At 41.2% G+C, this 13,855-nt stretch overlaps 1 protein-coding gene across 1 annotated transcript in view; it reads left to right on the forward strand.

The window, feature by feature from the left end:
• CNTRL (centriolin) overlaps nt 1-13,268 on the forward strand; it is a 35,589-nt gene extending 22,321 nt beyond the window's left edge. The window contains exons 23-43 of the mRNA XM_075716476.1: nt 16-326; nt 649-857; nt 1,056-1,248; nt 1,629-1,759; nt 1,894-2,034; nt 2,149-2,275; nt 2,762-2,926; nt 3,789-3,948; nt 4,754-4,869; nt 5,945-6,162; nt 6,582-6,739; nt 7,003-7,076; nt 7,716-7,904; nt 8,791-9,016; nt 9,347-9,552; nt 9,846-9,986; nt 11,154-11,429; nt 11,532-11,594; nt 12,178-12,381; nt 12,729-12,834; nt 13,245-13,268. Coding sequence (XP_075572591.1) covers nt 16-326; nt 649-857; nt 1,056-1,248; nt 1,629-1,759; nt 1,894-2,034; nt 2,149-2,275; nt 2,762-2,926; nt 3,789-3,948; nt 4,754-4,869; nt 5,945-6,162; nt 6,582-6,739; nt 7,003-7,076; nt 7,716-7,904; nt 8,791-9,016; nt 9,347-9,552; nt 9,846-9,986; nt 11,154-11,429; nt 11,532-11,594; nt 12,178-12,381; nt 12,729-12,827 — 3,407 coding nt within the window. The 3' untranslated portion in view covers nt 12,828-12,834; nt 13,245-13,268. The remainder of the gene's footprint in view (nt 1-15; nt 327-648; nt 858-1,055; nt 1,249-1,628; nt 1,760-1,893; nt 2,035-2,148; nt 2,276-2,761; nt 2,927-3,788; nt 3,949-4,753; nt 4,870-5,944; nt 6,163-6,581; nt 6,740-7,002; nt 7,077-7,715; nt 7,905-8,790; nt 9,017-9,346; nt 9,553-9,845; nt 9,987-11,153; nt 11,430-11,531; nt 11,595-12,177; nt 12,382-12,728; nt 12,835-13,244) is intronic.
• The last annotated feature ends 587 nt before the right edge of the window (nt 13,269-13,855 follow it).

A 13,855-nucleotide genomic window follows, 5' to 3' on the forward strand; every position in this document is an offset into this window, starting at 1 on the left:
TTTCTTTTGGTAAAGATAGAAAAGCTAAAGAAGATAGTGAAGGAAATGAAGAAACTCGTGTTCCCAAAGACCCTCCTTTTGTACCACCACCTGGCACAGTTATTTACACAGTCCTTCCAGATGGTGCCCCTGTACCTCAGGGAACTGTGGTTTATGGCCCTCCTCCTGCAGCAGCAAGTGGAGGTTCAATTCCTCCTGGATCTGTTATCTATGGCCCACCTCCTGTGGGAGCCCAGGTTGTTTACGGCCCTCTTCCTCCAAACTTCACCGTCCCACTGATTCCCGTTGGAGTGCTTCACTGCAATGTGCCTGAACATCATGATTTGGTAAGATACAGAGCTGTAAGCTGAAGGTTTAACCATAGGCAACTGACTTATGAATGGATGAGGAGCATCTTTTAACATACGCTTTCTCAAAAGAAATGCAAAAACCAAAACCTCATTTTCACAGATTAGATTAGTCCAGTTTTTCAAAAAAATAAAGCACTCTCTGCTAGGAAGGCTCTGGATCTGAGAGAGCTTGCTGATAAGAACGCTCTGTCTTGAGCACTGATAGTCCAGCCTTTGCTATCTGTAGCTGCTCCTGTGTCTCAGGGGGACTGAAACAGAAAACAGGTCTCGATTTTGTTATTCTATTTCCTGTATGTAGGAGAGTGAAGTCTCAAGGCTAGAAGACACTGTCTATTATTTAAAGTCTCGGAAATACAAAGATAAATGGTCAGAGGCAGCTGAACATAAATGCAAAAAAGAGGTTGAAAAATTGCATCAAAACATTGAAGAACTTTTGCATGAACGAGAAGAGCTGGAACATGAAGTAGCAGAGCTACAAAGAGCAGCTCAAAAACATAACAAACGCAAGTAAGAATATTGCACTAGAATGCATTTAAAGTAAGCATGTGGAAATACCTAAACTTTTTTCCAATAGAAGTTAATTTTGACTCATTTACAATTAATGTTCTTGTCTGTATAGTATGTGTAATGGATGAGAACTTTAAGAGGCTCTGGGCCTCTGACATTTTGTATTTTAATTCCCTGTCTTTCTTCCTGACTTTTTAGGGACTTTATTGAAGGGTATACTGACAACCTTATTGCAGAATTGCAGTTAGAAAAGTCTATTAAACATCATGAAGACCTTGCAGATGAAATCGAATGTATAGAGAAGACTCTTCTGAAACGACGAGCAGAGCTTAGAGAGGCAGACAGGCTACTTTCAGAAGCCGAAGTGGAACTTGAGAGCACACGGGGGAAAGTAAGTAAAGCCATAACTCTAAAGCGCAGAAGAATTTGTGTGTTGCATTAAGATTGTTTTAAGCAGAGGATTTTTGTTTGTCTAAGCAGTTTATTTTCACTTGGATAACCTGAAGCCTCTTAAAATGCTTCTATTTGAAAATATGTCATGGGATAACCTGTGCTAAAAGAAAATGTCTCAGTCCTTGCCAAAGAGGAGGAAGCTTTCCTGCTCTGGACGAGAGAGGAGAAAAGGTTCTACTGGTATACAAAGGGAGAAAGCTCAGGTGGAATATTCAAGCCAGGAGGAGGTCATCTTTAGACAGCTAACCTGCAGGTTATGGATGTGGAAAGCATAAGATGGGAATGTATTGTCTCAATAATCTTCAATTTTTGCTCTAGACTAAAGACACTATTCAAAAGTACAATCATGCCAAACAGCATTTGTCCCGTACTGAAACTGAGGCAAAGGAGCTAGAGCGAAGGGCTCAGGAAATGACCATTAAGCTTGTGAAAGCAGATCAGCAATTAAGGTACACTGTTCTTGTGAATTTGTATCAAATGGGGATGACGAGAACAACAATATTCTTTCAAATATCAAGATAGTGCTTTTGGAGAGGGAGAGCTGTTTATATGTTAATATGAAAAGGCATAAATGCTTCTTTAGGTTATTACAGGCAGATACAAGGGATTTAGAACAGCATAAAAGGGATCAAGAAGGTATTTTGAAGGAAATCAACAAAATGGTGGCTGCAAGAGACTCTGAGTTCCAGTCGTTAAACCAGAAGATAGAAATGCTAACTGAAAGGTAAGTGTTTTTAAATTACCATAAACTGAATTAGATAAAGATGTCCTCCTCCAATAAGTTGCTGCCTAAGGTATTCTTGTTTCTTCTGAGTCATGTTTTTATCCTTACTGTCAGTCTTCAGAAGCTTCAAGGAGATATTAAAGTTGCAGAGGGTAATGAAGAAAATCACCTCCAAATCCTTAGAGAAGCAGAGAACCTTCTTCAAGGCAAGAAAACTGAACTGGAAAGATTAAAAGATCAGGTAAGGCTTATCTTATTAACTCTGGACTATCGATTTTGTTGCTTTTGAGGTAACTGAAAGCTGAGAAGGTCTTAAGTTCTGAACTGCCTTGTATGAAGAATTGAATTCTTAAGTTTATTTTAATGTTGGTAATTTGAATTCTCCTTGTTTTGTCTCATAAGTATGATCCCATACTCGCTGGGGTTTCTGCATAATAAATGTTACCGCAGCGTTCTCTATGACAATTCTTACTGCATTTCAGAGTAAGAAACTTAACTCTCTGAGGTACAGGACTGCACTGTCCAGATCAGAACTTAGTCTTTAGTATTGGCTGTATTATGCAGGTTTAGCAAACGAAGCTCACTGCTCTGGTGGGATCCTTACGTGTTACGCAATTCAAATAAGTCTCTGGCAGGGAAGGGTGTACTGTGCTTGTTCTCGTGCATGTGTGTAGCTACAAAAATAAAAGCCTTCAGATGCTTCTTCTGTTAAAATTCTACATTGTAGATTACTGCTCAGCAACAAGAGCTCTTGTTTCTGGAGCAACAGTTAAATCAAAGAAAAGAAGAGCTCCATGTCCTTCAAGACTGTATTTCCCAAAAGAAAGGTGACCTCAAAGAAGCTCTTCGAGATGGAGAGGCTGAAGCAAATGAAAAACTACGCCAAATACGAGTAACTTTTCCAAATGAGTTTTCAATTCATTATACCTCTGAAGAACAGCAAAAGACAGAAGTATCAAAAGGTTTAGTGTGGACTTGGTAATGTTAGGTTAATGGTTGGACTGGATGATCTTAAAGGTCTTTTCCAACCTAAACGATTCTATGATTCTGTGAAAAACATCCCATGAAGTTTCCACAGAATCAGTTTTGCTTTCTGTGACCTCTCAAAACCCACTGAAAAATAGAACAAGCAAGTTTACGGTTTTGTGTGACTAAGAGCTTGGTCCAGATGCACAAAGAAGGAGAACTCCTTAGTTTCGGTAATACTTACAGAATTGGTCCCTTGAGAACTAACTTATATTAAATAGATGTCTCTGAATGACTGTTGCTGAGACAAGCATCTTTTAAAGCACATCGGTCTGATCAGTGTGTGTAAAACACAACAAAGCTGGCGTACATCAGCTGTCTCCATCCCCATTTACTTAGAAAGGATTCTGTACTTCCTTTCTTTCTGAAATAAAAACAAAATATCAAGGTTAATCACATTTTGTGGGGTTGGGGGGGAGCTTTTTGTCCAACTTCCTGTTTTAAGGCCCGCCTGTTGTTCACTTGAATGATGGTGTTCTGGTCAGACTTGTAGATCAAAGTTTTTGCAAGATTAAATTGTCAACAAGCAAGACTTTAACCTAAATATTATGCATTTTTTTGTTTGTTTACACCATTAGTGGTAACTATAAACTCTGGAATTAAATTGACCAGAGTACTGGTGACAGAGTTTTTAAATTTTATAAATATTTAGAAGTTCTATTTAAAGGAAAACTTTATTTAAAATGGCAAATAGTGGCATTCCTTGTAACACTGATATATTTCCACAGGAAATAAAACTACTTCTGGAAGAGCTTAATGTTGAGAGGAAAGAACTGGATGTCCAGATTAATGAGAAAAGAGCACAGCTTTCCTTCATAAAGAAGGATATTGGGAAAGAGGAAGAAAATCTTCAAGGAATACTTGGGCAAATTACCAGGCATAAGATAGGTATGTCCCTGGCTTTACCACAGTATTTTGTGCAGATTGGAAAGAAACTCTGAGCTCCTAGTTGTACATTGCTGAAGTCTTCTGTTCCTCACTCCTTTTTAAATATTGTGAAGGACTGCGGAGAAAGAGTTCCCTGGAATTCTCATAGTTTACACAGAGCTGACTGATACCCTTTGCTTAAGTTGAGGCAATGCTTTGTGCTGCTTTGTATTTGGGATGGGAGTTCTTCATGCCAGAGAGAAATGTGAACAGATCTGCTGTCGGGACTGAGCAGTTAAGTTCACGCTCGAGCCCTGGGTGGGTAGGAGACATTAGCTACTTGTGCCACATTCACAGAAGAATTAAACATTGGGATGTGTGGGGAAATCCCTCCTTACTGCAGGGGGGGTTGGGCTCGATGATCTCTCAAGGTCCCTTCCAACCCAAAGCATTCTATGATTCTATGAAATGGAGGAATCCCCTTTCAAGCAGATACATCCTGTCAGATTGTGGAAAGTACACGCAGTGGCAGTCTGCAACTTTTGTACTTTTTCTGTAATATTTTCTTCCATTGTTTATCAGTCAGATACCGTGTCCCAGAATAACTCCCTAGGGAGTAGGAAGAGCAGGAGGCCTAGGGACCTGCAACTTGCTGGCACATCAGATACAATACCTGGCGTGTCTGACACAGCAATTGAAAACATGAAGAGTTTTTACAGGGGTGATATCAGTATAGTTTCTCGTAATTTTTCCTTGGTGCCTTTTTTTGCAAACAGAATGCATTTAATGTGCTTGTGATAACCTTCGATTTATTTCATCTTATTAGAACTGAAACGTGTTCTGGAAATGCTGGAGCTTGAAAATAATGAACTTCAAGGTTTGAAACTACAACATGACCAAAAGGTCAATGAGCTAGAAAAGACTCAGGTTGCAATTCTAGAAGTAAGTATTTCTTCTATAGCTAATACAGTTAACTGGAAGAAAAGATCTGCATATTCTGTGGTTCTGCTTAGATCTGGGTAACAAGAGTCCCTACACTTTTAAGTCAATCAGGTTCTAGCCTGATTTCAGCTTATCACAGAAGAGTCTTAAGTCTGCTTAGGCCCTTTAAAATAATGGGATTTTTTTGGCGCATGTGAGGGAGAGAAGGCAAAGAGACAGAAGACTCTTCTGTGGCTGCAGAATGATGAATACTGTTTTCTTAGCATTAGCTTCCACAGTCTCTTTATCTGGATTCTTATCTGTGTCCTCACTTGCAAAGAGTAAGCATGGAAGACGGTTTACTAACTCAGCTGGATGATTGCCTCTACCATTAGAAAAGTATTTTAGCTCAGCTAGTCTCTTCTCTTTTTGACAAATAAAGAGACATTCAACTTTGCTACCAGCAGGCAGGGAGGTCAGTGGCATCCCTTTGGCAATCTCGTAGTAGCTGCAGGATTGTTAGGTCAGAGTCTGAGATAGCCTTCCTTTACTCAGTTGTGTAATTCCAGAAAATCTGACATGCATTTGCTGAGAGAGCATTTCTAAGCTCTTACTTCTAAAAGACTTCACCTCTTCTCTCTGTACTCTTCCTGTGAAGGACGAGGAAAAGAAGGGACTAGTCAATATGCTTGGTACCTTTCGATTACCACGCTTAAAGTGGTCACACATTACATCACCTGAGATCTCACAGCCCTTAAAGTGGTCGTTCTCTCAAAATCCCTGCAGTGAAGGGATGTGCTACTCTTATGGATGGGGGAAGAATGGTGGTTAAACTATGACGGAACAAAGAATTGCACCCCTATCTTCCAGTCCTCGTGCTCGTATTTGTCATAACCTTCATCATAAATAGCCTCAAATTAAGCTGGCGCTTTAAGCAGTTATCCCTGTATATAATGCAGTAGTGATAGAGGGTACTGCAGCCTGCATATGATCTCTGTGAATGAAAGCTTTTTAAACTGCTGCAGCTAAAGACGTTGATAACTTGTTCTACTCCTTGACCGTATAAATGTGTTGTTCACAATGCCTTCTTTTGTAGGAGAAGTTAAAATTGGAGAATATTCAGCGATTATTTCAGTGTCAGCAAGGGGAAGTAGATTGGCAGGAACAACTACTTGAGAAAGACCGTCAGGAAAATGAACATCTGGTTTCTCAGATGCGCACTCTGCAAAATAATATTGAGTCTTTGAATAAAGAAAAGGAAAAGCTTGAAGGAGACTGTCAGAGCTTGGAAAAGAAGTTGTCACAAACCAGAAGGTGGGAGGGAATTTTTTCTTTTTTTTCCTTGCAAAGATCAGAGGTGATGGGAAGTGCCTTGAATGTCTGTTTCTCATAATTAAAAATCCAGCTATAACTTTGAGGTGCCCAGTTATACAGAATATGCCGTTTCTTACGTGCTGTGGAGGTTTTATTTTAAGCATGTCTACAGCAGACTTACAGACAATATTCAGCAATGAAGCTGATGAATGCAACAGCATTTGTTATATCATGGCGATGCAATGAGAAATGTTACGAAAAGTAAAATGTTAAGTCTTGGAACAGGACAGCTGTCTTGCTCTCATGACTACTAGGTAGCGTCCCCTTGAGCTGAGAAAACTTTCACTGAAATGCATCTGGTTTTTAGAGCCCTCAGCAGTACTTCCAACAAACTGAGAATATGTATTCATGTTTTACAGAGACTTAACTGCTACTGAAGACAGCAGCAGAACTGCGTTGTCCAAGGTAGAAAAAATGGACCTGGATGTTAAAAACCTGCAGCAGGAGGTAGATCTGCTGAACAAACAAAAAAAATCACTGAATGGAGACATTATTGTTGTACAGAAGGATCTTCAAGGTAAAGATCAATTTTTGGTTTTAAGCTGTAATATATTTTAAGAGAAACTGTGTTAAAAGATACACTGTAACTGTACTGTATGATATTAAATATCCAACATGCTCAAATATCTACAGGCAGAAAGTATTTAACATGTCGAAAAGATGGAAATTTTAGAAACTGTTTTTCTATTGTTTGTTCTTCATTTATGAAAAGAGATGATTGATTTGTGTAGGCATTTCAAATTGTTGATTGGAAATCTCTGTCGCCAAATATTTTTCTAGAAAAAAAGGAAGAACTAGAAACACTGAAAGGAGAATTAAATGATTCCAGGCAACAGCTTCAACTGGTAGAACAGGTTAGTTTTGGTGAAATACGTACTTGTTTTCATGTAGCGAGTAGATTGGTGCATGGAAATGAGGGGTGTCACTTATCACAACAACTGATAGTCCATCATCTGGTTTTCAGCTAGGCACTAGCTCAAAATCAGACACTTGCAGAGCTAATAAATACTGGCTCGTTTATTGCCTTGTTCTTGCTGAGGTTGGAGCGGTTTGGACTACAGGCGGTACCTAACCAAATGAGATCTCTGTTCTGGCTTTTCTGTTTAAGTGGCAACTGCAATGACTCTCCTAGTCAGATTGTTATTGCCAAGTTGGGAGTGTGTGGCTTTTTTTGGTTTTATTTTTGGGTTGTTTGGTTTGGTTGGGGTTTTGCGGGGTGGTGGTGGATTTGTTTGGGTTTGAGTTTATCTTCTTTCTAGAATACATACAGAGGCAAAATCACCCTGGTATATTATTTTTTAGGAAGAAGATTCTAGCTTTTCTATTCCTATTGCGTTAATTCACTAAGTGGCTGGTTTAAACGGAGGGTAATCATCAGTGTGACTAGGGGTGATCGGTTATGTTCTTTCAAATGCAAGCCTTTTAGCTAGAGAGCGGTTAATCTTACTAGTTATACAGCTAGTTATGTCACTGGATTTTGTCTTACATTGCAGGATTTGAAAAATAATACAAGGCAACAGGATGAGCTGCTTAGAGAGCAGGCAACCCTGAAAGAAGATATCCTAGAGTATTTAAGGAAACTTAAGGATTGCCAAGAGAGACAGAAAAAGAGGGAGAACCAATTGCAGCAGCTCCAGAAAGCAATCGAAGAGAAAGAAACAGAACTGGCCAAACAAGAAGCGGTAATGAGCCTGCACATTTGCCTCACTTCCCCCTGACCTCTGAAAATAATGCAGGCAAAAAAGTGTTGGGTGCAAGTTTACAAATAATATACCAGTGCTTTAAGAAGCCTCATTTTTAGAGGAGCAGCAGTAAACAAAAAGCTTCAACATTCAGTTATGTTTTAGTGAAATCCACTCTGTCATAAGGAAGGACTGTGTTCCTTCTTGGCAAGGTCATCTTATACTGAACTGGTAACACAACTGCTGAGTGCGAGAGGGGCTGGTGTGGCTGATGCAGATGAGACGGACTAGTACAGATCATTCTCTAGAACTCTGTTTTGTCAGCTGCCAAGACAGAGTTCAGAGAACCTTCTTCCCATGCTGCTGACTTATCTTGGAAGATGAGCAAACTATGTAGAGTACCTGTAATGATAAAATGGATTTCAAGTGAAACTAATAAAAACTTGACTCCAGCTGCATTCCATAATTCTAAAACTAAGCAGAAAAAAAACTCCAGGACTTTTTTATCCTGAAGTTTCCTTTTGATTTTGGGTGGATTGCTATTGGCAGCTAGTTTTTGTTCTTCTTTTCTACGGTATTTCTGTGCAAAGCCCGTGAGCTGTTCATGAAAATTAGGGCTTAATCATATATTCCCGTAGTAAAATTAACTTACGTCGGCTGAGCAGTTTCAATGAAGTGTTAACCAACAGAAAAACTGAGGGAGCTGTACTGAAAATAAGAGAGGCAAGAAAAATTGATACACTTATTTTGTCACAAGGGAGTATGAGACTATGGTTCTTTCCAACTTTATGCTGCTTTAACTTCTGTAATGTCTTTTGGTGGTGGTGGAGTTTGTTCTCATTGAGTCGGTACTAGTTGAAGCTTGAAGTGATGGTGTTTTTGGCAGATTCTTCATCGCCTCAAGCAAAACTCAGAGCGTGAAGGAAAAAAAATGGAAGAATGTACTGCTAAAGTGAAAGATCAGAAAATACTATTGGAAAAGGAACTAACAGAGCAACAAAAGAAACTGGAGCAGGCAATAGCGAAAGTAAGGCTGGCAGAAGAAAACCTCAGGAAGCTGGAAAAGGAGGGGTCCCGATGTGCCGCACTTGAAGAAACTGTCAGAAAAAGCAGTAAGATTCATTGCACGAATAAACTGTTATCATCTATGGGTTCTAAGTCTAAGGAAACCAACAAATATTTCTGTTAATCTCGCTTGGTTTCTAATGCAGCACCTGGATTGGCTCTTGATCCTTAAATTGACTTGCTCAAAGAACAGTTGGCTTTAGAATTTCAGGTGTTGCATTCCCTCTCACCTCGTGTCAGTGTTTTACAACCTATTGCTCAGTACATTACTGTGCTCAGTACATTACTGTGTGTGAAAAATATCTAATGTGTATGAAACGTGCCAAGATACTTGCATTTCTGCTAATTGGGATTGTTTTAAAAAATGTTAATTACAGAACATCAGCTCTCAGAAAAAGAATTGCAGTTACAACAGAAAAACAGAGAACTACAGTCTCTTCAAAAAGAACTGGAAGTCTCCAAGTCTGAGCTAAACCATCTCCAAGATCAGATAGCATCGGAGAGGAAAAAAGCAGAAAAACAAATCTTGAGTCTGAAAGAAGCGATGAAAATGCAAAGGATGCAGTTTGAAAGAAAACTGGAAGTAAGTCCTGGCTGAGGGGAGAATGTTTGGTTCTTTTTAAACGGCAAAATGATAGAACGCCCATTTTTATCGTAGGAGGAACAAAGTAATGCGTTAACTTCATGACTAGACAGAACTTGAGGCAACCAAACTCTGGTCTTTCTAGACTGTGCTGCCAAACACCTCTCTAGTTACTCCTATTTAATGCTGTTTCTGCCTTTTAACTTGAAGAAATTGTGTTACGTGGGTTCCCTTGATTCATTTTTCTGCAGCAGATGCTCACAGTAAAAGGCAATCTTTCTGCATTTTCCTAGGAACAAAAGCATGAAAATAATTGTTTGCAGAGTGATATAGCAACTGCTGAACAAGTAGCACACAATAACCAGGAGCGAGCCAAGCGCCTTATCAAGGACCTTGGCCAGATCCAACAGGACTACGTGGAGCTCCAAACCCAGGTAGAACCGAGTGGCCAAATGCAGGCGGGTTTGAGGGAAAGCTGTGCCTTCCAGACAAGTTTCTATTGTATTGGGTTTGAATCTCCTCCTGTCCGCTGTATCACCATTAGAAAGAGACCTACGTAAAATAGCCGTGCGGTTTTCCCAAATGTGGGAGAAGTTAAGCTTTGTTAACACTCAGTAGGATCAGGTGGCTCAGTAATCCCAGTTTAAAACAGAACAAACCAACTCCAGCCAGTCAGTCACGTGCGGAGTTCTTGGTGTAGGACTGCCAAGCTCTAAAGTGGGATTTCATTCTTCAGAGCCTGAAGGCCATGGCGGAGTGGCACAACTGCACGGTTGCTGTCCCGTCACGCGGTGAACAACAGGCAGCGTTGAGGCCAGTTCAAATGGATCAACCCCTCTCGCCCAGTAAAATGACACCTGAAAAAGAGACCGTGTTCTTTGGAGGTGGGCTGAGGGTGGAGGGGGCAGGGGCTAGGCCTAGCTGTTCGTTAAGAGTAATTGGATTTGGGTGCTCCCGAGATACAGAGCAAATGTGCCACAACGTTTGCTGTCAGCTCAGTTGAGGCAATGCTTCAGTCAAGAATTCGCACTCCGGCTCCTGTTTACGTTAAGGTTTGGTAACAGGAACTGGGTATAAGTAGAGTCCTAATTTATGCAAATCACTAAATGTTATCAAAGTTCAAAGCTATTCAGTCGGCCCTTCGTGACTTGTTAGTGCTAACCTGGGCCAGCATCATCTTCTTTTGGTACTCACTTTAAATTAAAAGGTGATTCCACCCTGACTGACTCCTAGTCCTTTAATGCACCCTTTGTAAATTGTTTCCAAGCCCTTCAAAAATAGGGTCCTTCAGGGAAGAATGATGTTAGCAGCTAGAAAGCATTCAAGGAAGACTATGCAAGACCAGAGTATGGACAGGTTGAAGTTAACAAGTTTGGGTCTTGGCAACTTCAGTTGCTTCTGTTACCATCCGAGGGGCTTCACATGCAAAGTTAATGTCAGAATTAGGGCTGTGTCTGTTCAGAGGTTTTGCGATTTCTGATTGCAACAGTCAAAATGCAAACATTTTTGAAATAAGCCTTGTTCAGTTATGCAGGAAAATCCCTCTGGATCGATGCATTTGTAATGTGACAGCAAAATGGTGAGACTGTTTTATGATGTAGGTTAAAACTCAAGAAGACCTGGAAAAGAGACAAAGGGAAATACAGACTGCAGCAACATTGCTCAAACTCGAGGTTGAAGATGAAATTAGGCTGGGGTTTAAATCTTCACTCCCACCTTCTCTGGAATCGTTGGAAGATTTGGAAGCACCTTCTGAAGTAAAGGGAAGTCTGCAGTGTGAACCCGATAACTTAGAGGAGACCGGTCCCTTTGCTGCCGCTGACAAAAGACTCCTCTTACTGAAAGAACAGTTGAATTTTTCTAAAATCTTCTTAATGGTAAAATACTTTCAAAAAGTAGCTGCTACTCGTGCGACAGCACGGTCAGCATTGGTACCTTCAGCTGTAACGCTTCGTTGCTGAATGTGCTTTTGTTTCCAGGATGAACAGTGGCGCGGGGAGGCTCTCCGAGAGAAACTGCAGCACCACGAAGATCTGCTGAAGGTGACGTGTCTCTTCCCGGTCCCACTAACGTGTCTCTTGGGTCCCTTCTAAAAATAATCCGGACAACCCGGGAGCGCGGGGGATCCTTCCCAGCCGCTCTGTACATAACGACGAGCTACAGAGCGTCTTTGGGTGGGAACAGTAGAAGAAAGCTTAGCGACCGCATGCTCTATCAAGACATGGTTTTAATTAACAGTTAATTGGATTTTTGAGTATTCCAACAAGATTCCCTCATTTACATCATACTATGGTATATTGGCAACATCACAAATTACAGTTTGGGAGCACCCCTGACCACCTGATGTACAGGTGATGGCCAAGTTTCGTTAGAACATAGCCCTGTGCTCTCTTTTTCAAGCAGTTCATGATAAAGGCCATAAAAATAGAGCTTATTTCTGACTCGGGAGGAGGTGAACTATTTAAAAATAATTTGCAAACCCGTTGCCATCTGCTTGCGGTTTGAGACTCTTAACGTTACATCCCTTACGGCTTGACTTTAAGGTCATCAGACTTTTTCTTCTTTCAAAATACAGTCTTGAAAATTACACTAGCTGGATATAAATAGAACTAACGCTGTATTTAGGCTCAGCTCCGGCAGTGCATGTCCAAGCAAGTAGAAGTATTAATCAGAGGAAAACGGCAAACAGAAGGCACCCTTCACAGCTTGAAGCGACAGGTTGATGCGCTGGATGACCTGGTCAGCAGCACTTCTTCAGAGTCACAGTTCCTAGCCCACAGCTCAAGCCTTGGGTCGCTTCACGATGCTCTGAATTTAACAAACACCCAGGTAACGCTCTGCTGTGTACGGGAATTCCAGGTCTGGGGTTTTTAATAATTTTTAGCTCACTGGTAGACTGCTACAGCCATGTGCTCGCCATTGTAAAGGTACCACAGGGGGTCTCCGAGCGTGGGGTGACTGTACCGTACACTTGCTCTGGCAGCAGCTAACTTGTTTGAAAAGGGTTAAGGTTTCTTCCAAGTTGTTTGGTTCATGGGGGTGTTTGTTTTTTCTTTTTTGTCTTACCTTTTCTTCTTTAAAATCCAGATTTTTTTGTTTTTTTAAAAGATTGACATGACTCTGCTAATTGAAGACGTTCATTTATTACTCAGGCTTGCTTTTACTGCTTTTTCTAGGCTACTCTGACGAGACTGGCACGCTTCCCCAGTGGGCCGGCAGGTATTTCAGTGGCGTCTCAGACGCTGCGTTCCTGCTCGCGAGGAATTTCTCAGTAAGGCCGAGGTGAGATGTGACTTCGGCCCAGTTCAAACGCTGTGCTGGGTCACGAGCCGCTTGCCGGTTGAGGCTTGTGGGCTATGGGTGGTGGTAGCCCAAGGGTGGGTGCGGGACTGTTTGTGCACCAAGTTGTCCCTTTCCGGTGACGGCATCCCTGTGGGCTTGCTGGGGTCTGGGCCTGCAGATGTGTATTTTCAAGCAAATTGTGGGTGAGAGCTGCTCGTAAACTCTCATATGCCACGGAGAAACTACTGCTGTGCTGACCAACTGCCATCCTTGGTCTTTCGGTAATGCTTTTCTGGGTTTCATAAATGTGTGGCCTAGCAGCTAGAGTTCAGTGACAGCTAGGTACGATAGCGGCCTGGTACTTCAGCATTCTTTTGTAATGATTTAACTTAAAAATATATTTCTTCAAGGGCTGCCGTACAGGAGAAGAAAAGCTTCAAGCACATCTACAGCTGCTTCTCGGAAGCTGCCAGCCAGCAGGAGTTAAGCAGTGCATGGGGACAGGCAAAGCCAGAACAGGTCAGCCTGGCCCTCGGCAGCGCCCGGCTCGGTTACAGCCTGCAAAGCCTTCTACCTCAGGATTTTATAAGCCTTTTCTGAAAAGGCATTTGCCACCACTGACAAACAGCTGGCTGCAGTGCCTGCTCTGTACTGTGAAGTTTTTGTACGATTAAATAACTGAGCTTTATGTATATAAGAGGTTGTTTTAAAAAAAAAAAAAATTAAAAGGTGGATTTAACACCTACTTCTCTTGAAGTGTAGGTAGTTGTCAGTTTTCACTTTAAAGAAAACTTTTAACAAGGACAGAGTTGTCCATCTGCCTGTTGTCAATGCACAGATGTTTTACATAGTTATTTTTGAGTACTTAAAATAAACTTCAGTGACTGATGCTTGTTTTTATCCATGCTTTGTTTCTTTTTTTTTTTTTTTCCCCTGAAGTTGTTCCTAAGGAGCTGTGACCCTGGCTTAGGACAGCAGGAGCAGGCCCTGACCTGTGGCTCCTTTTTGCAGAATGTAAATG

The sequence above is a fragment of the Pelecanus crispus genome, chromosome 9 (assembly GCF_030463565.1).
Source record: "Pelecanus crispus isolate bPelCri1 chromosome 9, bPelCri1.pri, whole genome shotgun sequence".
NCBI lineage: Eukaryota > Metazoa > Chordata > Aves > Pelecaniformes > Pelecanidae > Pelecanus > Pelecanus crispus.